Source organism: Leiobunum rupestre, chromosome 6 (genome assembly GCF_980474605.1).
Source record: "Leiobunum rupestre chromosome 6, qqLeiRupe1.1.hap1, whole genome shotgun sequence".
NCBI lineage: Eukaryota > Metazoa > Arthropoda > Arachnida > Opiliones > Sclerosomatidae > Leiobunum > Leiobunum rupestre.
This window is the reverse complement of record NC_143389.1, coordinates 16,744,984-16,771,430: the sequence shown is the minus strand read 5'-3', so window position 1 is coordinate 16,771,430 and position 26,447 is coordinate 16,744,984. Positions and strand designations below refer to the sequence as shown.

At 40.8% G+C, this 26,447-nt stretch overlaps 1 protein-coding gene across 3 annotated transcripts in view; it reads left to right on the top strand.

The window, feature by feature from the left end:
* Nucleotides 1–26,447, top strand: part of LOC149939559 (lysosome membrane protein 2-like) — a 56,486-nt gene that overhangs the window by 13,422 nt on the left and 16,617 nt on the right. For all 3 annotated transcript variants that reach the window (XM_090177516.1, XM_090177517.1, XM_090177518.1), the window contains exons 3-6: nucleotides 7,969–8,110; nucleotides 21,897–22,133; nucleotides 23,087–23,187; nucleotides 25,426–25,478. In XM_090177516.1, the coding sequence (XP_090033642.1) occupies nucleotides 7,969–8,110; nucleotides 21,897–22,133; nucleotides 23,087–23,187; nucleotides 25,426–25,478 (533 nt within the window). The remainder of the gene's footprint in view (nucleotides 1–7,968; nucleotides 8,111–21,896; nucleotides 22,134–23,086; nucleotides 23,188–25,425; nucleotides 25,479–26,447) is intronic.

Sequence of the window (26,447 nt, the reverse complement as noted above, 5' to 3'; positions counted from 1 at the left end):
CGAAATCTTTTAGGCCCGTTTTTTTGGTAGATTTAATATATTAAAATTTGAATTTAATGTGAGTATCATTTTAGTTCTAAATTTTAATTAAGATATCGATAGAATGAGGTCCCGTAGGCTTTTCATGATCCCTTAACAGTTGAATGAATATTATGAAATAAACTGATGGTATGTATTATCAAGAATGTATTTATTTCTACTCAGGGAGAATGAATATGTCGATACTATCGACGGACACGTTGAGGCCCTAACCCCGTCACGCTAAGGGGGGGGGGGGGAGGAAAAAAGGAGGCGGTCTTATTTTTTGCGTCCTCGCAGCAGCGTTAATCGCGTCGAAAAACGTAATTTTTAAGAACCAATGAGATTGCAGTATTATTTGATTTTATTAAAGTGGAGGAGCATACCGGGGGCCCCAACGGATGGAATTGGAGACACGCTAAAAATAATCTCGACATATTCATTCTCCCTGAGTATAAATAAATACATTCTTGGTATTATCCCAAAAATACCCCGTAAAATATCGCCACCTGTCGTTGTTTTAGTTCAAAAGAAAAGATGTTTATTATAATTCATGAAAACCATTATCGTTAGGCCTTGGTATACGAAGGCGAACGGGTTAAATTCGGGAGAAAACAGTAAAATAGGACATGAAGTGAGGATTTATAGATAACTCTATTAGTCCCTATTGGTAGGTCTTGGAAATGTCAACCCATGGCACCTAATTAGGTCGGACTCACTGTCGACAACGACATCTCTTGAGCTATTGAAGTACTAGACTATAGCTGACACTTTCTTCAAAACGCTATGTGACACTTTTAGCATTTAAGGTTATTTTATTGATAATTGGTACGTAGGTTTTGTCTAGGGAATTGATTAATTAAGTGTCAACATTAGATATAAAATAAAGAGGTCGAAAGTAATGATTTAAGAAACCAAAATAAGTTTAATAGATCAATTAAACAGTTAATTAGTTTACCACATAATACATTGTAATTAAAAAACATAGTACTAATACGTACGAGGGGGAGTTTGGTTTTGCTCTGGTCTACCCAATAGTTTCATATATGATTAAGGTTATGCATATCTTACGAGTTGAGTGGATGCTCTTGAAGAACTTGCACTATGGACGAAAACGGTTCACTACTCGGTGCCCGAAAGGTAGATTGCTTGAGGGCAAAACTTTACGGCGAGCGGCCATCGGTGCAGCTCCAGCGGTTTAACGAAACCGGCGAGGTGGGCGAAGTCCAGCAGGCTCAAGGCGGGAGCATCTTGAAGAGGCTTCTACTAGCGATGCCAAGAATGTTGAAGGTTCAATAGAAGAAGAACAACAAGAGAGGGGAGAGACACGTGTGTCCGGCCTTTTTATGCACTAGGTGGGCACTACGAGCTATGGGGCCTCAAACAGTTCGTCCACGGAGAAGGCGCAACGCAGCGCGAAGCTTCTAGATGGGGAAGACTGGTGCGAACTGGTTCCAAGGCGAGCGCGATGCTGATGACGTGTTGGGGAAGACCAGAGGCGGGAAATGACCAGAGCATGAATTAATTTACTAAGGGGGGCATTCTTAAAGTAATAAAAGTATATTTGTAAATTATTGTTACAAATTCCCCACAACGAAACGTCGAACGTCCTCGTTTGACCGTACATACATCAAAAATCAAAATGATCAAACACAAAGTCGATTGAACAAAAAAAAATTACGAGAGCAAGAACAATTTGTCAACTATGAAAATTGAGATAGTAAACCAAATTAAAGATATCCAGATATGTCTATATACAATATATACAATGGCCATTAAAAGATAAAAAAAAAACACGCATGCAAAATACTAAAAATAATACGCTAGCTAAGAAAGGTACGTACGGAATGGAAGAAACCTGAGATCCATACTACATGTAAACAAACAGAAGCACTTAGATTGAAAACTCAATACAAATTAATCAAACAAAATCAATAATTTATAAACACAAGTACAAATTACTCACAACAAAAACAAAATAGTTAAAGGTTAAAAACACACTTCAGTGGAGTCCCTTGAATCATACAACATTATTAGACTTCAGGACGCGATGAGTTAATGGATCTCTAGGCCTAAGCCGCCGACGAAGAGGAGGTTGGTCACCGTCCATTGAATCGGGGGTACTAGATCTAGAGGGCAAACTTTCATGCTCCTTAAAAACCGGAGCGTTAATGGGAGAAGGGGTTAATTCCGGAATACTCTCAGAATCGCGAGGAAAATAAAGCTTAAGTTGGTCAACGAGATATGTACCCTTCATTAAACGCTTAGTTTTAAGGTTAGCTAAAGTGTAGGTATGGGAGCTTAACTTTTTACCAATAAGAAATGGGCCATCCCATTTCGCTGCCAACTTTGCCATAAAACGATCACCTGCGGAAGATTGGAAATGCGTTTTACGCATAACCATTTGTCCAACGTGAAACTCAAATTCGCGTCGACGCGCATTAAAATATTTCGCCTGTCTAGCGCTGGCCACTAAAACATTATCCTTCGCCTGATTGACAGCGGATGTTACACGATCCGAGATGCTATTAGCGTGGGTATTAATGTTGGCCTCAGAAAAATTTCGTTCGGGACAAACTACAGGAGCGATGTCATAGGGGGGCGCGCAATTCGCGGCCAAAATTCAAATAAGCGGGGGTAAAACGAGTGGACTCATTGGGCGCGGTCCTGAGGGCCATTGCCTTTTCTGCCAATCCTAAATCCCAATCCCGATGACTATCGGTAATATAGGATGATATTAAAGTACCTATAGTTCGATTATATCTTTCTACAGGGTTTCCTCTGGGGGAATAATAGGACGTAAATCGTTGGCTAACACCCATCCGTTTATAAGCCGCGGTCATAATTTTACTAATAAACTGTCGACCATTGTCGGAAATAACCGTACTGGGAACACCAAAACGCGAGAAAACCTCATCTACCAATTTGGTTACAATTGCCGTAGTTGTGGCTCGACGCAACGGAAATAATTCTACCCATTTGGTCATGGTGTCGACAACAACAAGTAACTGGGTGAAACCACGTTTACTGGGGACAAAGGGACCTTTTAAATCGATAGACACAACTTGCCATGGGTCTGAAGGAAGGGAAGACTTCATATGACCTGCGGGGGCTAACTGGGGGTGTTTATGCGCTTGGCAGGTAGCGCAAGAACGAACGTATTTTGTGACGGTATTCGTCATTTTCTCCCAAAAATATCGAGACTGTACTCTGCGTAAGGTTTTGAAAATGCCAAGATGACCTGATATAGGAATGTCATGGTTTAAAACTAGAATTTTGTCGACCAAAGACGAGGGAACCCAAATTCTAAACGAACTGTTTTCAGACGTAGGGGACATAATATTTCTATAAACTATACCATCAATCAGAGCGCACCGAGGAGCATGATTTAAAACGAAGTCGAGCAAGGAAGGTTCTTTGGGACTTAATGAGCGTTCGAGGTAATGTTTCAAGGCGTTAATCTTAGGGTCTGATAATTGCGCATCTTTAACTATTTGGTCGTCAAAATCAATACACAAATTAGGTTCTACACAAGCGGCGGATGCCAAAACAGGCTCATTAAGAAGAGGAGATTCGTACTCGACCAGCGAGTCCGAATCAACCTCTTCCGGAAAACGAGATAACGCGTCCGCTATCCCATTGCATTTACCGGGCACATGCCGAATTGCCGAAACATAGGGGTGAATTGCCAGGCGCCAACGAGCTAGCTTCCCTGTGGGGTCACGAGCTGTTCGCAGCCACTGAAGAGCGCTATGGTCGCTGTAAACTGTTACAAGACCACCCTCAATATAATGCCGAAATTGATCTACAGCCCATTTAATTGCAAGACATTCACGCTCGGTGACTGAATAGTTACGCTCTGCCTTATTTAACGCTCTACTTGCATACTGTATCACCACAGGCTTACCATCCACTATCTGACTAAGAACAGCACCTAAGCCAGTGTTAGAGGCGTCGGAAAAAATATCGAAGGATTTCGAATAATCGGGTTGCGCTAAAATTGGGGCTGAGATTAATGCTAGTTTAAGAGTATCAAATGCAGTTTGATGAGCGGGGGTCCATTGCCATACAGAATTTTTATGCAATAAAGAATGAAGAGGCTCGGCGATAGCCGCAAAATTTTGAATAAACCGCCTATAGTAGGAGGCAGCGCCTATGAAACTACGTAACTGTTTTAAAGACTTCGGTGGGGGACGATCGCGAATGGCAGAAGTCTTAGCGGGATCAACAGTGACACCTTTCTCATTTACAATATGACCTAAAATGAGGGCTTCGGTCTGGCAAAAAGTCGTTTTGCTGGCTTTAATAGTTAATCCCGCGTTGCTAAGGGTGGTGAAAACTTTGCGAAGGGTTGCCATATGTTCAGTGAAGGAGGAAGAAATAATTATGATATCGTCCAAATAGGCAAAAACATTGTCGCGGCGCAGGGGGGAAAGCAAGTGGTCGACCATCCGCTGAAAGGTCGCGGGGGCCGAGGTCAAACCGAACATCAAAACCTTTGGACGAAAAAGTCCTCTGTGGGTAACGAAAGAAGCTTTATCGCGGCTACCAGGGTCGAGCGGAATCTGCCAGTAACCGGATTTCATATCTAGGGTCGTGATATATTTGGGATTTTTAAGTGACTCGAGAATGTCATCGATACGGGGGAGAGGATAGCAATCCTTTCTAGTTAAATTATTCAGCAGGGTATAGTCGACACATAAACGGGAACCTCCGTCCTTTTTAGCCACAAGAAAACACGGAGAACACCAAGGGGAGTTACTAGGTTCTATTAAGTCGTTCTCCAACATTTGGTCGATTATGTTGTCAATTTCATCGCGCTTATGAGGGGAATAACGAAAGGGGGCGCAAGAAATGGGGAGAGCTTCACCCGTATCGATATAGTGCATGGTAGTATGAGTAACTCCGGGGGTTTTAGCAAATAAGTGTCTAAATTCACAAACGAGGGGCTCTAGAACGTTCGTACGTTCACTGGCAGTAACCTTGGCTAAACAAAGGGCTTTCTTTAAGTCTTCCTCGTCGATTTCACAACCGACGGCCGAAGCGCTTACCGGGGGGGAGGGACGATGTAAGAAATGGCGGAGAAAATAATACTTTTGCGACGGGGAAGAATTCCAACTAAAACTCATGTCCGAGCAATTCAAAACCATGCCCAAAGATTGCAATAGGTCCATGCCCAAAATACAAGGGAATACTAAATTCTTAACAAAATGAACGGTGTTGGTAAGCACCTTCCCAGGAAGACTAATCTGTGCCGTCCCACTCCCATTAGCAGTTACTCGGGTTTTATTGGCCAATTTAATCCCTAATTTTACACGTGTACTCTTATTATGAATATCACTTAAAATTACCTCCCGAAACCTATCATTAACGAGGGTATATGTTGAACCGGGATCCACAAGGGCAAGACAAGGAGAATTATTAATTGAAATGTTTAATTTGGCCAATGTAGGCAACGTAGAATTTGGAAAATTTCCACTTGTGAATCTGGCGGTACAAATAGGAGGGTTTAAGATTGGTGGGCGCGAGGGACAGGGTGAATGTGTCGGGAGGCCGAACCTCCCGTCACTCCGTTTCCCGGATTTACTCGTTGTGGCTGCTGAGCAGGGACATTTTGAGGTGGACCTTGGCGGGAAGCCATTAATTGGGGACATAAGGGGCGTATGTGACCGGGTTCACCACAATGGTGACAAACTATGCCACCATTACGAGGGCGAACAAAATTATTGATGCCCGGCTGAAAACCATTCCCAAGACCACTAAAATTATTTCGGGGACGAAATTGCCGATTTTGGTTATTTCCAATATTTTGGGAATTCCCTGAACCGTTCCCAGCTTGGCTATTTTCGCGGGCTTGACAATGATTCTGATAATGGCCGCGCTCCCCACAACGAAGGCAAACTATATTTTTATGAACGGACTGGTCGTGAGACTTCGCTACCTGGGGTGTTGAACTGTCGTCCCCTCTACGGGAGATTTTAGCCTGCTCTATTAAATCAGCAGTCGCCACGAGGTCGCGTACGGTACTAAATTTGGAAGTGGCGAGGGCAACACGAAGATCGGCATGTAAGTTTCTACGAATACATCTAATTTGCGTCGCGATTGGCATAGGGGTGGCTAATTTGCGAATTATGACAATCATGCCCTCTACATATTTTCCCACAGATTCGCCGGGTTTGTGAAATTGGTTATCCAATTGCTCTAACAACCTATCGTCATTGTTTTGGGCTAGAAATTCGGCCTTTAGGGCAGCAGAAAAAGCAATGAAAGTGGCAAAATCGGGCTGGTCTGAAAACCACTCAAGGGCCGCGCCTGTGAGCATTATAGGTATCCAATGTTTAAGAAAATAGTTTTCGGGACAATTCCGAGAGACTAAAACTTGGCGCGCCTTTAGCAAAAATTCCTGCGCATTATTTTCTGTAAAACTACCTGAAAAACTAGGAAGCGTAACGGGGGGTGCCCAAGCGGTTGACACTGCGGCCGCTGCTGCGGCGTGTCCCACGTTCCCTCCCAGCAGGGCGGTCAACTGGGCCACCTGAGCCTGGAGAGCTACAATATCCGCGGCGCGGGGATCGGCGACGCTGTTTGGCATAGTGGCTAACACCTGGGATGGAATTTCTATTTCTTCAAAAAGGGCGTCCCTAAGTGGACCGTCGAAATTGTCAACAATGGCGTCCCTACCACTGAGTTGTTCAGCTAAATAAAGTTCGTAACACTCTTGGCAGCTATAAATTTGACCTAAACGGGGGCTACAACCACGGGTATGTAAGTTCCTAAAACTACTCATTAACCAACCAAGCAAATTAAATTACCCAAAAATCAAGAGAGCATGCCAAAATATACGAACAATTTAAAAGAAAGGTGGAAGTACGGGGGTGACCAACCAAACAAAAATACTTCCAATCACGATATCGATAAATAAAAATATCCTACCACATTACTTAATTAATTGGCCAAGGGAAAATCAAAATCATTAAAAAGGTAATTTGTCATAACGTCGTGTTTAAAAAAATTTAGAACCGGACGGGCCCCCAAAATGTGACACTTTTAGCATTTAAGGTTATTTTATTGATAATTGGTACGTAGGTTTTGTCTAGGGAATTGATTAATTAAGTGTCAACATTAGATATAAAATAAAGAGGTCGAAAGTAATGATTTAAGAAACCAAAATAAGTTTAATAGATCAATTAAACAGTTAATTAGTTTACCACATAATACATTGTAATTAAAAAACATAGTACTAATACGTACGAGGGGGAGTTTGGTTTTGCTCTGGTCTACCCAATAGTTTCATATATGATTAAGGTTATGCATATCTTACGAGTTGAGTGGATGCTCTTGAAGAACTTGCACTATGGACGAAAACGGTTCACTACTCGGTGCCCGAAAGGTAGATTGCTTGAGGGCAAAACTTTACGGCGAGCGGCCATCGGTGCAGCTCCAGCGGTTTAACGAAACCGGCGAGGTGGGCGAAGTCCAGCAGGCTCAAGGCGGGAGCATCTTGAAGAGGCTTCTACTAGCGATGCCAAGAATGTTGAAGGTTCAATAGAAGAAGAACAACAAGAGAGGGGAGAGACACGTGTGTCCGGCCTTTTTATGCACTAGGTGGGCACTACGAGCTATGGGGCCTCAAACAGTTCGTCCACGGAGAAGGCACAACGCAGCGCGAAGCTTCTAGATGGGGAAGACTGGTGCGAACTGGTTCCAAGGCGAGCGCGATGCTGATGACGTGTTGGGGAAGACCAGAGGCGGGAAATGACCAGAGCATGAATTAATTTACTAAGGGGGGCATTCTTAAAGTAATAAAAGTATATTTGTAAATTATTGTTACAGCTTGTTAGAATATGCCGGTTTTCTTTAAGGTTTCTCCTTACTTATGGTAATAATGATTTAAAACGAATTTGTCATCTCTACACTTAAGTTTAATTTGGTCATTGGCGTTTTTTTCAGGAAACTTAAACGGAAAACGATAACATTGGATGATTCAGGACGACCGGTTTACAAGGAAGTTCAGACGCTTATTTTTGACCGGCTTCTGTCAGTTGCATTTCCAAATAACGTTTATGTTTATCATGTAAATGCACCAGATATTGTAAGTCTTTCAGTTTGTATTCGTGCATTTCATTTTACGTCGGGCACATTGATTAAGAAGTATAAAAACCATACTGCCCTCCTGAGTTTGGTCTTGGAAATATTTAATACGTAAAACACACTTTCCTCTCTGAAGAAACTCTGCTGAACGGGATTAACTTTTTCTTTTGAGTTAATCAAGGGACAGTCCTACTCCAGAATCGCTAACGACTGAAAACTAGCGATTCCTTTTCAATTTGTATTTATGGGTTACTCTTGTTATATTAAATTAAGAGACTTTGTGAAAACAATAACTAATTTTTTAAAATAGAACATAAAGATTACGAGGTTACAAAGTGAGGATGTCTCCTCCTCCAAATTCAGTTTTTCAACTGGCGCTCAAAGTTTCACACGAGGGGTAAGACAGTCTCAAATAATCTGTACACCGAGTTCGTGCATTTAGCACTATTAAAGGTACATATTTTCAAGAGTTCGCGAGTTCCATTTAGCACTGTCAAAGGTACGGCAGTGTACACAGAGTTCGCATAGTGTCTTTCCCCTCGGTTTCACAACGTGTCTCTTTTCGCGCGTTAACAAGGGTGCTAAAATAATGTGATTGCACCACTGGGGGATAGTTTTTCAAGGAATGGTGGAAAAGAAGGGTCTTTTTGTCAGTTTAACCGAAACGGAGCCCCTCTTTCTCGTAATTTTCCGAGAGCCATATATAGGGCTTGGCTTCGCTCGGGGCCCACGTTGACGTGAATGAGGGCGTTGGGCCAACATTCAATTTTACGAATATTGCTTTTTTAGGCCAAAATGTCTATTTTAAAAAATACATATATTAAAGGAAACACACAGGCCTAAGTTTGTGGCCTGTTTTGTTACTAGGGCTAAGAGCATAGCATTTGGAAGAGTATAAACCATCAGCTATGGACTTTGTCCCTGGGGGCTCGCGTAACTTCACTACTGGCGTTAGTTGGCGAGAGGCGTACTATAATTAGGTTAAAGCGTCTAGGTGTATGCTTAAGATTAAGATCAAGGAGATAAGATTGAAGAATGCCAGTTAAATTTAATTAAAATAAAATAGTATAAAACGTTAAGTGCACTTTTAAACTTTAACAAACTATAGTAACAACAACAAATCTATCTGGTATTTAAGCCAGAGACTTGGGAAGGTAGTTCCACCGCCGTCAATTCGCCGATATCATTTTCAAAAATCAATATAACTCGGCTTGTATTCGAGCTCACCGGCCAATTATTTGGCCGTTTAATAGGTCTATTAATGGAGATTAACATACTAAAGAATTTGAATGTTCTACCTGGCTAGAATTTAAATATATCGGGAAAAAAGAGCTACCCCGAGCGTATTATATTTTTAAGTTTCTCCGTTATTAAAATAAAATTAATTCGACTTTTATCGAGATATAACTGGTTAAATGCTCCGCTGTCTTAACCAGTTGTTCAAATTCTGGTAAATATTTGTTTGGTTTTTAAATTGCGCGCGTCGCAAATCAGAGAAATTCTATTGTATTATCGCGCCATCTGTTTTCATTTTGAGTATTTTAGTGTAGTCTAACCATTTATTCGACTTTCTCAGTCCTACGTTAGCCTAAAAATATATTTCGTTGAAAATGATTTCGGCGAATTGACGGCGGTGGCCATAAGGCGAGCCATAAGGCCTAAAATACGAAAGATACTTTTATTTTCATTGTCCAAAGTCCTAAGCCTTGCGACGTTTTTGACTGGGGTGGCTGCTGATAAAAACGGTTGTCGCGCACAGCTTTAATAATGAGATCAAGATTTTTTTTTATAATTGTTAGATCGACATTATATACGCGCACTATTGGTGGCTATAGGTGGGCACGGAAACCCGGCGATTTGGCCGAAAAAGTATTTCTTACCGAAAGGTGATTTCTCTGTGTAAAACCCGCGGTCGTTGCGCTTCGCCTTAATACTCAGTCAAGTATACATTTGGTCATTAAGTTTGTTTTTGGCTCGAATTTCGCACTGTAAATCGGGACTCAAGGACGAGCGTATTTTAATTTGTTCGTCATGAGAGTAAATCAGCCATTGGATACAGGGGGTTTCAAGGAGTACATATGGGTTTTTCGACGCTTGCAAGTTTTTGAGTTATTTTTGCGGGGAAAAGAGTACCTCGGAAACTCTCGCATGGGAAAAGGGGAGGGGAGTACCACGGTAACTATCACATGGGAAAGGGGGGAGGGGGTACCACAGTAATTATCGCATGGCACGTAGGGAGAGGGGGTCCCGCGGTTATTATCACATGGGAAAAGGGTGGAGGGGACACCACGGTAGTTATCACACGGGAAAAGGGGGAGGGAGTACCAATTATCGCATGCGAAAAGGGGAGAGGGGTACCACGGTAGTTATCACACGGGAAAAGGGGGAGGGAGTACCAATTATCGCATGCGAAAAGGGGAGAGGGGTACCACGGTAGTTATCACACGGGAAAAGGGGGAGGGAGTACCAATTATCGCATGCGAAAAGGGGAGAGGGGTACCACGGTAGTTATCACACGGGAAAAGGGGGAGGGAGTACCAATTATCGCATGCGAAAAGGGGAGTGGGGTACCACGGTAGTTATCACACGGGAAAAGGGGGAGGGAGTACCAATTATCGCATGCGAAAAGGGGAGAGGGGTACCACGGTAGTTATCACATGGGAAAAGGGGGGAGGGGTACCACGGTAATTATCATATTTGAAAAGGGGGGGTACCACGGTAATTATCACATTTGAAAAGGGGGGAGGGGGTACCACGGTAATTATCACATTTGAAAAGGGGGGAGGGGGTACCACGGTAATTATCACATTTGAAAAGGGGGGAGGGGGTACCAAGGTAATTATCGCATGGGAAAGGGGGGAGGGGGTACCACGGTAGTTATCACGTGGGAAAAGGGGGGAGGGGGTACCAAGGTAATTATCGCATGGGAAAGGGGGGAGGGGGTACCACGGTAGTTATCACATGGGAAAGGGGGGGAGGGGGTACCACGGTAATTATCACATGGGGAAAAAGGAGAGGAAGGGCCTTACTGGGGTAGTTCTACTAGGGGAAAAAGAGTTACTGGGGTGGTTCTACTATGGGGAAAAGAGTACCATGGAAATTATCCCCTAGGGAAAAGGGGGAGGAGGCCTTATTGGGGGGGGAGAAGTCGACTATGGGGTAAAGAATACCACGGCAATTATCGCGTGGAAAAAAGGGGGAGGTGGCCTTACTGCGGTGGTTCGAATATGGGGAAAAGGGTGCCTCGAAATACACCACTAGCTAGTTTATTATATTATTAGAAGACCAGGGGACACCAGCGTCGGTGACCCCCCCCCCGGGTCAGAGGTCAGGATCACGCGCACTTAAGCCGTTAAAATACCGGCCCCCAAATATAAATTTTTGGAATATATTGCTCTTTCGTTAAGTTTTCTTAGTAACAATTATCCCTCTCACGCTTCTCCCCCCTTAAGTTTCGTTTAAAATATCTTTCCTGAGTTTGAATGCTGGCCGTTTTTTCTGACGATTGTTATATTCTCAATTGGGCTCATCCCCAAATTGGTTTAGAAGGCTAGTGCGCATAGTCTCTATTCCCCGACCCCGTCTTTGTCCTTAGTCCGATAGGCTCAACCCTCTCTCTCACCCTTTTACTTTTGGCGCTTTGTTATAAGCCGCCTGTTCCCAAATGTTAGTCCCATAAAGTTCCTTATCTTCTTTCTTCATTTGGAAATCATATTCCAAGACTTGAGAATTGCCATAAAACCAGTAATGTGTAAAATAAAGCATCGGTTTCGAGGCTTTCATGTTAGAAAGTATTTTGTTATATTGCTTTTAGATATATATGTGTCAAAGTTAAAGATGTTATTTATGGTCTCTGACCTTGGATCTTGTACGTAGTGTGAGGGACTTGACGACAACCTGTAATTTGTAAAATATGGCATCGGAATCGATGCTTTCATGTTAAAAAGTATTTTTGTTATATTGCTTTTAAAAATTGAATGTGTCAAAGTTAAAGATGTTATTTATGGTCTATGACCTTGGATCTTGCGCGTGGGGCGCGGGACTTAACAACTTCCAGTGAAAGTGTCCTGACCTCTGACCCTGGGGGTCATCAAGACTCAGTGCCCCTTTGGTCATTAAAACTTAGTACATCCCACCTCGGTCTATTGGCCGATTTAAATATGGACGCCAATAGGTTATTGGTTCCAAGTGACGCTATTATCCGACCCGGATGAAATAGGTCACGTGCCCTTGTGGTTAAAACCAGAAGACAGTGGTTTTGGGGCCATCTTCTCTCAGAGGTCTCAGCCCTAGTGAGACTGAGCTTTCAGCTCGGGTGGTCAAAGCTAAGAAGAAGTCTCCGGTTCTTTCGTTAACGGTTCCTCTTTACTAATACTCCGACTGTGCGGTTCACGATAACGTTATCCCACGAACAACAGACCAGGATGACAACTTCGTTGGACTTTGCTTAATCACTAAAGTATCATTTTAATATCTTAACATTTAAAGGCGATTCGTCGCTACTTCTACACTAACCACCAAATATGGTGAACAGTGCGTGAAGAATTGTATTCAACTGGTACTAAGGTACCAGAAACTTTCAATGGCCTTCGGGCGTAGAACATTGTCATGTAAATAAAGTAATTGACCCTTCTGGTCATCTTTCTAAGAAAAGGATTAATTACCTTTTCAATAAGCCTCTAGCATTAAACCTCTGGTTCATATTTGAAATAGACCTCCGGTCTCACTTTTAATTTAGTGTTTGATAATTTTATTAAGGCCTTTGCGCCATTTCTTGTGTTGTATAAAATTACAGTTAAATTCTTGAAATCAATATTAAACTTATCCACATGTGGCAATCTCAATGAGTAAATAGTTCATTAGCTTAGAATTTAAGCCGAAACACATCCCTAAACATTAATGAGCCAATTATCAGTATATATCTCGCTAACCCCAATAGTGACAGTTTTGCGAGTGTCCGGGACAAAAATAATTTGTTAATGGGATCTGTGCAAATTCATATTAATTATCCTCCTCTTATTTCAACGCATAGAAAACCCTGCTACACCCGCACAACACATGGTTAAAACCAACAAATATAAATAATTTGCTTAAGAAATACTTGTCTCTAAGATGGTACGCTAACTTAAAAGTATGCATTCAAAGAGATAAAAACATTGGTATAACCTTCAAACGTGCCATAATGACTTTCTGGCAATCTTTAATTGTTACTTATTTTCTTCGTTAAGTTTAAAAAAAAGGTTGAAGAGGGTCATTAATAGAACACATGTAAGAAACGGGAACGGACTCCCGCAAAAGCCCCAAAAGTGAAGCAAGATGCTCTTGCTGCAAAATTTGACCAACAAGCCACCGCTATAGCTGAAGTTGTTCTTGGTAAAGTTACTCCCATTCTCAACCAATATATCAACTAATATCATGACTAAGATAGCTTCAACTTTCTGCTCCTCCGCCAAAGTCACCGAAATGATCTCTGAGGCTAAGTCTACCTTCTCAGCTAGTATGGACTCAGCTTGCTCGGAGTCTTATTCTGCTATTTCACGTCTCAATAATGTGCTGTTATTTAGTTTTCCCGAATCCTCAGCCGATCGCGATCAGGCGCTTGTCTCAAGTTTTCTCTCTGCCTGTGGTGTTGCTAATTTCAACCGGCTCTTTCGACTCGGTCGTATTATCCCTGACAACACCTCTCGTCCGCGCCCCATTAAGGTCGTGCTTGAATCTCCTCATCAAAAAGACCAAATCTACTCTTACATCCGTCACCAATGCCTAACAGACGCTTCCTTTCCCTATTCTGCGCGAAATGATTCTACTCCCCTACAACGAAGCCGCTATGCCAAAGCCAAAGAAGTACTTAATGCTAAACTAAATACTGGCGAAACTGGTTGGGTTATTCGCAACTACCGGGTCCAACATCACACTGATTATCATCATTCTACCAACCGCCCCAGTGCCGGATTTACCTATGTGCTAAGTGTGCTGCAGCACAGGGCCTCGCGATTTGAAGGGGCCTCGCCGGGGCTAGGTTTCCACTCCCTTCCAATAGGTTTGACCACAAATAATAGAGCCTTGCCGCCCAAAAAAAGTTTGTAGTAATTTCTAGAAATTTCCAGGGATTGGTTGTTTTATTTCTTCCCTCCTCTGTGAAGTTAGGTCATAGGCAAATTCGTATTTATTGGTCTTCGGTGTACCGGCCACACAAATAAAGTCACTGAGGGAAGAAGCGCTTCCCCTTCTTCTTCACCCGATTGTGGGAGTTTCCATGTCAAAATTCAGGTCTTGGTATTGGTAAGTGACACTTTTCAGTAGCAAAGTAAATTTGTTGAATAGGTAATTAGATATTAGATTTTAATTTTACAGAGACAATAATGAGCTAAATAAGAATAATAGTAATAAAGAGATTAATCTTCACAAAAGGCAAATCACAATTAAAAAATAAGCCTTTAACAAGTTTTTTTTTAATATCCTTCGCCTTAAACCCCTACCTTTATCTGGAAATTCGGTAAAAGCGGATTTATATCTTGAAAGTGATGAAGGAGTAAAGGAGTTAAAGACAGCCCAATCTTTAAATCGCGCTTTAAATAAAAGCATTTTAAATGATCATAGTGAATTTGGGATTAAGGCAGATTGTGTTACATATTCTTTAGCCCAAAATTTTCGTTTATTAGAACCAGCGGTATTTGTAAAAATATAAAATTATTTCATATTATGATTGTCTGGTGAAATAATTGGTTTAAATGTTAACTTATTTTACTCTTACAACATATGTTTGCCCCTAGTCTGGTAATGGACTAACGGTGCTGTTCAAGACTATGCGCGCCACACGACCACGATTAAAATAAATTAATATGTTTATAAATCATCAAAATAACAATTTAAAAATACATAAAATAATAAAATCGTATTTTAATAAGTCTATTAAACGTTTTTGTCGTCATTAAGTTTATCTGTATCAAACATAAAAAACACAGATAATTGTTACAGAGCTACGAGAGCTACTAAAAGGCCAACTAGCCAATTCGGCCAACTTGGCCCACTAAATAGCTAAGGTATGGGGAAACTTGGCCAACTTTGAAAACTTTGTTTATATATGATTTTCACGCGACATTTAAATGTTTTCCATCATAAATGAATTTTTTATTATAAGTTCATTTAAATTATACGTATTTTAATAACTTTTTTGTACATTTTGGGGAAAAGACTACCTTCCAGTTGGCCTTTTAGTAGAGAAATGGCCTACCCGATGTTTACGTCATTTTCGGACGTTTTAGGAAAGGGTCAACCGCGCCATACCTAGTTAATATCGCGAAATACGTTTTTAGTCCTTTTTGGACTATTGAAGAAATGGCCAACCCGGTGTTTACGAGCCTTCCGGACGTTTTATGAAAAAGCCAACAACGTCCATTCGCCGAAATAGTTTACAAAAGATATCTCTGAGATACGGTAGAACTCGCGACGGAGGAAATAAATAAGATGATACTTGATTATTTCAGTGAACTTAAAGTAGATTTCAGTAAATGTAGAGGCCAATCATATGACAATGCTGCCAATATATCTGGAAAATATAACGGTGTCCAACAAAAAGGTCTAGAAAAGAACCAGTTTGCAAAATTTATTCCATGTGCTGGACATTCTCTAAACTTAGTGGGAAAAGCCGCTGTTGACTCGTGCCTCGACGCTGTGAATTTCTTTGGCACATTAAACGAGTTATATTGTTATTTCTCTTCTTCGACGAAACGGTGGGCAGTGTTAAAAACGGTTTTGCCTGCTCGGTCAAAATACCCTAAAGTATTTATCTAATACAAGATGGGAGGCTCACGCGAAAGCCACTGTGGCTCTTAACGAAAGTTATGCCGAAATTGTAGAAGCACTTAGTAAAATTTTTTCTGATGTAACTGAAAAAGGAGATACTAGAAGACAGGCTGAAAACCTACTAGAAAAAATGGAAGAATTTGAATTTGTTTTCATGCTTCACCTTTGGACACAATTACTAAATCAATTTCATAAAGTTAGCAAGGCTCTTCAAAGCTCAAAAATTTCATTGAGCACGTGTGCAAATCTCTACAGCTCACTGTTGCAGTTCGTATCAAAGAAACGGACTGATTTTCATGAAATTGAACAGAAAGCCAAAAGTACACTACCGGATGTAGATTACAAATCAACTAAAAAAAGGCAGCGAGTGCGAAAGAAACAAAACAACGATGGAACAGCATCCGAAGCCTTAGACGAACTTTCCCCAAAAGACAAGTTTAGAATAAAATCATTTATTCCTGTTATGGATGCTCTTGAAGCCAACCTGAATAGAAGAGCAACCGTTTACAAAAATTTAGCTGACAATTTTTCATTTTTGGTAAACCTATAAGCAACCAAGGACAAGCACGTATATAAGGGGGGGGGGGTTTAGGGGGTTCAAACCCCCCCCCCCTTAGGAGTCGATTCCTTTCTTACGAAAGGAGCGCAACATTAAATGTATTAAAAAAACTTCGTTTGATACACGTTCGGAAATGTCATTGTCACTCGTCCCGAGTCTAGCCATTACTTTAAATATGCGTTATTGCTAACGAAAAATTTCGCGCTCGCTGCGCTCGCGATTTCATCTAGTTGTTTCATAACCCGTCCCCCCCTTAGACTTTCTATATCTACGTGCTTGACCAAGGAACAATAAGTTTGTGGGGTCCAGATGTTAATGCAAGAATATTCAAAGGACGTTGACCTTAGTTTAGTTGATGAACTTTTGCACTTCCACCTGTATGTGAAACAAGGCCATCCAGAAAATGATAATTAAAATTTGCTTCATCGCCGTAACGGAAACCTGGTAGAATCACGATATGAATGACTCTGAATTTAGTCTGCCAGGCTACCACTTGTTCCGTCACGACGTGATCATAATGGTAGTGAATCTCATCCCCATGGCGGTTCTGCTCTCTATGTACTTGAAACTTTTTGTGTTCGACCATTTGATCTAACTCTCCTTAACATTAATTCTCTAGAGATTTCTGATCTCTATGGTATTGAACTAGTTTCTGTTACAATTTTGCCCCCCCAAGATTCAGCCATTTTTAATTTGCGTCTTATATCGTTCTAATAACCCTGCTTACAATAATCATACTTTTATAACTTTGTTGTTAACTGCCCTCTCTACTCATTGTGAATCGAAACACCTAACTCTCCTCCTTGTTGGTGATTTTAATTATCCAAATATTAATTTGGTCTGACTACTCGTCTGAAACCAGAGCCTGCCCTCAAACGAGATACTGTTACCGATCACTCCCTCGTTCAATTTGTAACCCACCCCACTATATCTGGTGGTCAGTTTAATCGTGACACACTACTTGATTTACTTACCTCGTCCGACCCGGACTTAATTACTGACATTGATATTTGTTCCCCCCCTTGGTAAAAGTGACCATTCGGTCGTTAGATTTAACATTGCGTTAAGCTGTAACTCCCCGATTTTTCATACTAAACCAAATTTTTTTAAAGGTGATTATGCATCACTTAATCATTTTCTGTCAACGATTGACTGGTCCCTTGTTTTGTCTACCAATTCGCTGCCCGACTCCTGGGACGCCTTTTTATCATTCCTGTACACTGGAATCTCACTTTATATCCCTCTTACCATCCTAAACGCCGGACCAAACTCTCCCCCCACTTTACTAAGTGGGGCACAGTTTTACCCAGTCCGAAAAGCGTCATCTTAACCCAATCATTATAAATAACCGCCATGATGCTTACCGCAAGGTTCGGAATGGCCACTTTAACCATTTGCGCAATTTAAAACGCAAACGCGAGGATGAGCTTAATACTCTTACTTCCTCCAACCCCAAGTCCTTCTATTCCCATATAAACAAATTTCGTAAAACTCGTTATAAACAAAAACCTGGTGGTTCTTTCACCTCTAGCCCTAAAGAAGCAGCTAATATTTTTAATCATTGTTTTTCCACTGCAGTTACTCTTCAAGTATATATTCCCTCCCCCCCCCCAGTTTTACGCCCTGCTCACTAAATTTAATTGCGAACCCGCCGATATTGCCAATTTATTACATAAACTCAAAACTAACAAGCCTCCTGGTTCGGATGGTATTCATCCAGTTCTTTTACGTAATTGTGCACAATTTATGATTTTCCCCATATATTTTTTGATTTCCTCCTCGTTCTCTAATGGTTTTTTGCCCCAATCCTAGAAAGTAGGCAATATCACCCCAATTCATAAAAAAGGCTCCCATTTCTCGTGTGGAAAATTTCCGACCCATTACTGTCCCTAATCAAGTTCCCAAGCTATCCGAGTATCTCGTTTTTGATCAACTGAGTGCTTTTCTCCTCTCTACCCACTCCTTCACTGTTTTCTTCCAAAGCGATCATGTCTTTCGAATCTCATATCTGCCACAAACCACTAGTCTAAATGGCTGGATCAAGGCTTTAGCGTTGACGTAATTTTTCTCGACTTTGCTAAAGCTTTTGACTCCTTACCCCATGACGCTATTATCGATGCCCTTCGGGATGCAGGTGTTGGTGGTGATGCCTTAGCTTGGTTATCTCACTATCTCGGTGGTCGTAAGCAACGCGTTGTAATTCATGGCGAGTCCTCTGATTGGTCCGACGTTAAATCTGGTGTTCCCCAGGGCTCAGTCCTTGGCCCATTATTGTTTAATGTTTTAATTAATTAATTACCCAACGCTGTTTGCGCTGCATTCCTTGTTCTATTAATTGCTGATGATACTAAATTGTTCAAATGTGTTAAAAACCTTTCCGACTGTGTATTATTACAGTCTGACCTCGATGCTGTTGTAGCGTGGGCTAACTCCAAAGGGCTATCCTTTCAGTGACGGCGATTCCGTGGGGGCTCTGGGGCTCGAGCTCCCACAGGGAAAGAAAAACGAGGGCAGAGCCCCCACAGAAATAAAATTGAGGAAAAATAGCACACAAAATTTTTTTATAATCTCACTGCCTTTATTTGGGTCCGAATTCAGTCTTTTACCGAAGTTATTTTGAGATTGTAAGATTCGAGTACCATTAAGATAATATAATCGTAAAATTGATTTCGATAGATTCGTCCAAACAGAAATCGCGTCGTCGTGTACCCTATTTAGCAAAACTACCTTCGTAAAGCATGTGGCCAAGAAAGGCTTAATTATCTAGCCATGTTCACTGCTTTTTTTACTATAGATAAAAATTTAAAGCTGTTTATTTTCTTGTTTAGGTTTTAAGTATATGAATTTTTGGATAAAAAATAATGGCCCGGGCCCCCACAGAAATGTTTTCCGATCGCCGCCGCTGTATCCTTTAACCCTGACAAGTGTGCGGTCCTAGGCAAGCGAAACCCAAATCATGTGTACACCTTAGATAACATCCCACTCAAATCCACACTGTCTGAACGTGATTTGGGTGTTGTGGTTGATCCTGAATTAAAGTTTTCCACTCATGTTAACAAAGTAACAAAATAAATTCGCTCCACCACGGGAATTATTCGCCGTAACCTCTTTTTCCGCTCCCCAAAACTCATTCAAACATTATATAACTCCCTTGTACTCCTCCACATTGACTTTTGCTCTCCCGTTTGGAAACCCTATCTCAAAACTGACGTCCTCGCCCTCCAAAAAGCGCAAAATGCATTCTCCAAACTCCCCCACTCCTTAGTAAACCTGCCAGCCCCCTCCCGCCTACGTATATTACACATTGACCTTGTTCACCTCCGTCATCGTCTTAATAATCTGTGTTTACTCCATGATTTCTTTTACAATAACTTGACACTAAACCTCGATGATTTCTTTGCCATTAACTCCTCGCGCACCCGTGGCCATTCTCTCAAAGTTCACAAACCCCGTGTTCTCTCTTCCACCAGTCAGAATCATTTTACTTCTAATGTTATAGATGATTGGAACTCTTTGCTTCGGGATATTATTTCTATCTCGAGACGTTCCACTTTCAGACGTCATACCGCGACATTTCTGGGCTCCTAAACGCATGATCCGTAACAGTACCTATTCCACTTAGTCTCATCCCCTTCGTTTATTATTGTATTCCATTTTTTCTTTATTGTCTGCTATTTGTTTTTACTATTGTATACAGTCTAATAGAATGTACACAATAGTAATAACAAATGAGAGATATAGACTGAGTCTATATCTCTCATTTGTACGAAGCTTTTAAAGAAGCCCACCTCTGGAGGCTTGTTGAGCATTTTTCTTTGAAATAAATAAATAAATAAATAAATACAAGTGCGAGTCGGTCAGAACGAGAACGGGGAATAAATGGACCGTGGACATTAGCCCTCTAAACCATTTCGGAGAAGATCCAGACCAAGCGCCGGGAGGCACTACCGCTGAGCTTTGATTGTAACAGTGCCAAGAGTCAATGGAACGACCAGCGTTCACCTATGACAATTGGCAGTTTCAAAAAAGGGAAAATTATAAACAAATGTTGGAGAATGACTATCAAGAGTTTATGTATTATTTTGCTTAAGGGAAGTAAGTAATTGTGTAGATTATCTAACTAATTGAATACGCAAAACTAACTTGTGCGTTAAGCCCCATTTTCATGATCGCTGGTACCGGATAAAAATCGTCAAAATTCGTTTCCGCCACTCGCAAGCGTGAAAATAAAGCTAAAATATCTGTTTGAAACAGATCGACGCGGAAAGTGAAAAAGTATGTAGCGGAAGCGGATTTTGTCGATTTTTACCCGCTACCAGCGAGCATGAAAATGGGGCTTAAGTCTTAAAAAAATTTAAGCTAATTCGATGAACTTGTGTTTTTTCCTGACCTCATAACAAAGTGACAAATAAGTCTTTTTCGATCGAACCAGCTTTATTTGTACGTTTTCAAGTATGCTCTACAACTTTCTCGTTGAAATATTTCTTCCATCGCCTACCGGTCAAAAAAAAACATTTTGGAAACCATGATATTTTTTCTGAAGTTTAGGATTTAAAACGTTCCCAATCAAATACATATATTCAGCAAATTTCAAAACTCTATTTAAAATGGTTTTTGAGAAAAACGCCTGTTCGGAGCAATTTGGGACACCCAGTATATAATTTGGGCTCCGTTTACACAGCATTAACCAAATGCTGGTTTTTACTTGGACAAAAACGACGCGAAGTAGCGACGCAAAAAACCTCTCAAAGGGAGGAGGAACTAAGTCACGCGCTAAAAGTGGTTTTTAACGTAACTAGCGTCAATCATCTTTAGGTTATATTAAACCTGGTGGCAGAACAGGGAAGTTCACACTCCGTTTAAGCTTAGTTTCCATTAGCATTCGTCATTTTGTTTTTTTCTTTACGTACATAAAAACTTGATGAATGCCCCAGAGTTGAGTCGCGCACCGTTATTTGCTTTAGTGGAAACTAATTCTTAGTCCTAATGCTTGATTTCCACTAGCACTAGTAATGGCGCGTTTCTAACTTTTGCAAGTACGAAAGGATTTATGTACGAAAAAAAAATACATTATGACGTTCTCTGGTGGAAACCATAGAGCTCTCTAAAACGAGTTTTCTCAACGTAACCCTCCATTGCTATTGCAGAATTACGTCGCTTTGGTTCAACTTACGTCACAGATGTTTTAAAGAATTTTTAGACCGACGAATTACGCACGGAAAAACAATCCGGAAATTGTACTAAATTCCGGTTAATCCGCTTTATCGCCCACAAGTGGATGGTTACGTTGAGGAGACGACCATTTTATTACGGATAATCTTTTATTTGTCTATTGGGAACTAAACTTAACCCAGTTTTTTCGCGTCAGTGGTCGTTTTCTCGGCGTTTTTGCCCCCGTTAAAACCATCTGTAATTTTTACAGAAAAATCAAAATTGTGTAATACATGATGTGAGAGATCAGGCGTCGGGGTATTTCATCTTCAGCACCACATGGAAGAACGGATTCAATATCGGTCCCTTAGTGGTCAAGCACAGCGCTTCCGAAATAATTCTAGACGGCTACCAGCTTCAATTAGTCGACAAATACCAAAATCAGCATGCTAGATATCTATCCTGTCCAGATCATTTAAAAAGCCACACTTTTGGATTATTCTACCAGGTTGGAGTTTTTTTTTTCAAGTAAGGGGAACGGAAATCACACGTGACATTTCAAACACTCTCCAGTAAGACAATCCTTATCTATAAGATGTGCTACGCATTTATATGAAAAAATAGGTTTTTATGTTTTGGTTTGATTACTGAAGCTTTCGGATAACCTGCTTTCCAGAAATTCTCCATCCTTAAGCGTTATTGTACAATTTGTGTAACTTGAGTTAAAATATTAATAATTTGATATAAATATTTACTGGAAATATTTTTTCTTTAAATTATCAAATAACTTTCATAATTAATCTACAACACAATCCTTTTTATTTTTCACGAGCTTCTATTTGTCTCGAATAGAAGGCGCTATTTACAAATCAACGTAAAATCCCCTTTCCTTCACCCAAGTATGTCTTTTTGTGAGACTTGCGTAATTATTGCTGGTATAGCGTCGTAATCAGACCTTCTGAAAGTTGAATAACCATATTATATAATGAACGACTGTGCGAAACGTCTACCCCAATGTATAACCGGCTACCTAACTACCAAATGCTTGTGTATCGACTTGTTTAGACAATACAATTTCCGATTAGCAATTATGTGTGAAATCGAGTATCGGACTGTAGCTTCGACCTCCACCGTTATTAAATGAGGCTAATAAAATAAATTTCTAAATCGTTAATTATTGTAATACAAAATTCATTGGGCCAATATTATTGTCCAAAGTGTTTTGTCATTGAGTACCCGAGTTTTTCCAATTAGCTAATTTTGAAATCGGTTTCACTCAAACTTTAAGTATTGTCTAAACATTTCGAAACTCTATCATTTCGTCGTCGGCTATCCGGTTATATATCTCGCAGAAACCTAGAACTGACCTCATATACCCGGTTTTATATAATTTGCATATTTTTCATTTTACTAACCATATAGAACTTCTTAATGATATTTTAAATATTTCTGTTCAACTAGATGAACAACACTTTTGGAAAAGAAATTCACATTCAATCGGAAACGCATAACGATTATAGGCTGAACATTTTACCGAAACCAATTGATGCTCTTAAATTCAGGTAAAGAGGACCTCTTTGTCTAAAGTTTCATAAAATTGTTTTTTTTTTTATGTCAAAGATGTATTTGCGTAATTTCCGTCATGGAATTCTGTTTAAAGGCTACAGAATCGTTTGAATTTTGACGGTTGACCGCGTAGGTCAACGCCAAGAGCTGGACTCGAGCTCACCTCACTGAATTCGTATATGAGCTTACGGATGGTCTCGGGCTCACCTTGGTCTCACCAATTATTGGCCTGGTCTTGGGCTCGGACTCACTGTAGTTATAAATAGAGTAGTATCACCTCGTAGCTTTGGCCATGACCGCCATTTTAAGCGCGTTTTTTTCTCTATAGGAAAAAGCATGGGTGACGTTGCGTGATGTAGCACTGACACTACTCTATATACGAGCAGTCTTGGGCTCGCGCTCACTATATTTACAAATCGATGGGTGGTCTCGGTCTCGGGCTCGCAACAATTACAATTCCACATGTGATCTCGGGCCCAGGCTCACTATAGTTACTTACAAATAAAATAGTGGCCTCGAGCTCGGTCTCACTATGTTTTAAAGCCACTAAAGGCTCAAGCTCGAGCTCGATTTTTCAAAATACTCAGACAACCTCAAGCTTGGGATCACTATATTGTAGCTCTGCTCAACATGATATAATTAAACCCTTTCGACAGCTCCGAGGGGCTGACCACTGCACTATCCGTTATCGGTGTACAAGCCCGTAGCTTTGACTGTACTAAAGTGATTACGTAATCGATTACCAATTTAGAACTACCAAAGGCTGTACTCGCTGTAATAGGTGTACAGAAATTAAGGAAGTGTTTAGCCCCTCGGACAGCTCTGGACTCTAGAGTTGCTCAAGTTGCTCAACCCGATTTTTCATCGCACAGTTTATTTATCAAATAGCCCAATTAGTGTTTTCGAGCTCCATTCCGGCATCACTGGCACACCTGGAAGGCAGTCGGAGGCGGTCAGGCAGCCCTGAGCCCGGGAATCAAGTCGGCGCTAGGCAGCGCTAGCTTCTAACGCTTTTTTTGCCAAAATAGATTTCGAACGTGGGCTAAGCAATATCGCGAATTGGAAGGAGATCGAGCTCATCCTCAGCTACGAAATCAGTATTCAAATCGGTTTCGGGCTCGTGCTCAATCGTAATCGTGAGTTGAGCTCGGGCTCACCTCCGATATGAAAATTACAAAATCAGTCTCGAGCTTGGGCTGAAGGTTGAGCTCGTACAATTGTTAGTACGGTAATTTTTAATACGGGCTAGGGCTCGAGCTCCAAGTAATGTGAATCATGAAATGGGCTCAAGCTCAAGCTCGAAGTAATTTGTATTTTAACAGGGGCTCAAGCTCGGGTTCACTAGTTACAATATTCGTTCCACAATACCTCAACTCGGGCTCGGTTTTAACGTTAAAACTTATCGGTCTCGTCTCAGGCTCACAATATTTATTTAAAAATACCTATGGTTAGCCTACATAATCACGAAGTGTTTTGTGAAACTAAAGGGTATGCCTCGTACGCTAGATTCCCAATAGAGTAAAGTCAAGGGGGATGTGTTAAATTTCAGACGGAAGCTAAGTTACGGGTGGTGGGACCGTGATCGTAGGGCCATCTATGATAGAGCCGTTAAACCTATTCATTTATTTTGGCCACGAAGTTCGCCATTTTGAAAACGTTTTACTGTAAGGAATTTCGGATCGGCGATATATTTTTATTCGTTTCTTAAAATGGATTGGAAACACCCCCTCCCCCGCAACGATAGGGGGAAAGGTGGCACATTAACACATCACCCCCGTGTGTTTCAATCGCCTAGGAACAAGTCAGTGTTAGAGAACGAACGGGCTGATTTTATTTTATTAGGGGGAAGGAACTTTACTGTTAGAACGTGAGGTGTATTGGGGTATTGGGAACAACGCTACAAATGGTCCAAGTTGAAATAAATACTTCCTTGACCCGTCTTGTGCTAGCACTATCTACAATCACGAAAAGCAACTGCACCCAAAAATTAATTAACTCCGGTACTTTTGGCTGAAACCAGTTATAAGAAAAATTCAGATTTTTTCGCACTTTGTGGAGTAAAAGTATAAAACTAAATAAAGTTAGGTTTCCTGGTCACAAATTAAGATACGTATAAAAATTTGTATTTCAATAGTTTTTATTTAATTTTAGTCTATAATTTATTGACCATGGATACTGCACTCCTCTAAAACTCTAGCAAAATTAATGTAACTATTTCATATTTTCTCATTTAGAATACTTACAACATGCAACGAAAAGGGACCGCAATTATCTTTGGAAGACGCAGGTTTGTGATAAATCTGTGACTATTTCCGTCGAACCACCTCCTTATTGTTTGTGGTTGTTTACACAAAGGTCTGAGTCCTATCCGAAAATGCCGGGGGCTCGCTGTCGGCGGAATATTTTTTTTTGTAGAAATTGATTTACGTGAGACGTAAGTGATGGAAGAGCGGGGGTCGCTTGACCTCCGCTAGTAGTGTCAGATAAAGTTTTTTTTACATCGCAGTCGGCTCTCTGAGCAAACGAACCTTCAAATGTAAACAGCCAGAGACGTGCGTGGTACTTGTTGGAAATGAACGGCGCTCGAGTAATACCGTACCAGTTCGAACCAGAATACTCCCAGGCCGAATTAAATAATAGGCAAGTTGAACAAAATAATCGCATAGAAATAAATTTGGATGTTGACGATATAAAAAGGCACTGTAACTGCAACAATTGTGTATCGCCGTGGCTAAGTTCTCAATACTGCTCTATTCAGAGAAACCGATGCAAAGTCTTCATGATCTATAATACAATTTATGTTTTTACCAGTATCTTCAGACACTTCCCGCATAGCTCTCCTAGCATTTCGTATATTAGGCCTCTTATTTCCTCTGCTTCTTAGCCAAGGCTTAGGGTCATCTCGGTTAGGCTTCCCCTTTGTTGTATCATACTAATAGATAATTTTAAAGCCGATAGATGGCGGTATTGTTATTGTAACTCGCTTATAGATTTAATAGTAGATTATACTAACACTGTAAAGCCAGGTTCACACGAGTCTAGCTGATTAGTATTATTATTAGCCTTCAAAAACAATTATTATTTATGATGACATTATTGTATTTATTGATAAATCAGGATACTAGACAACGAAGCATAGACTGCCATATGGGTTTTTACTATTGTTGTAGTATCGCTCAAGCCTTATCTGTAAAAAATTGCCCTCTACGTTTGGCTTCCCAACCCAGCGCAGTCGAACAGGGCTTATAGCAAATAC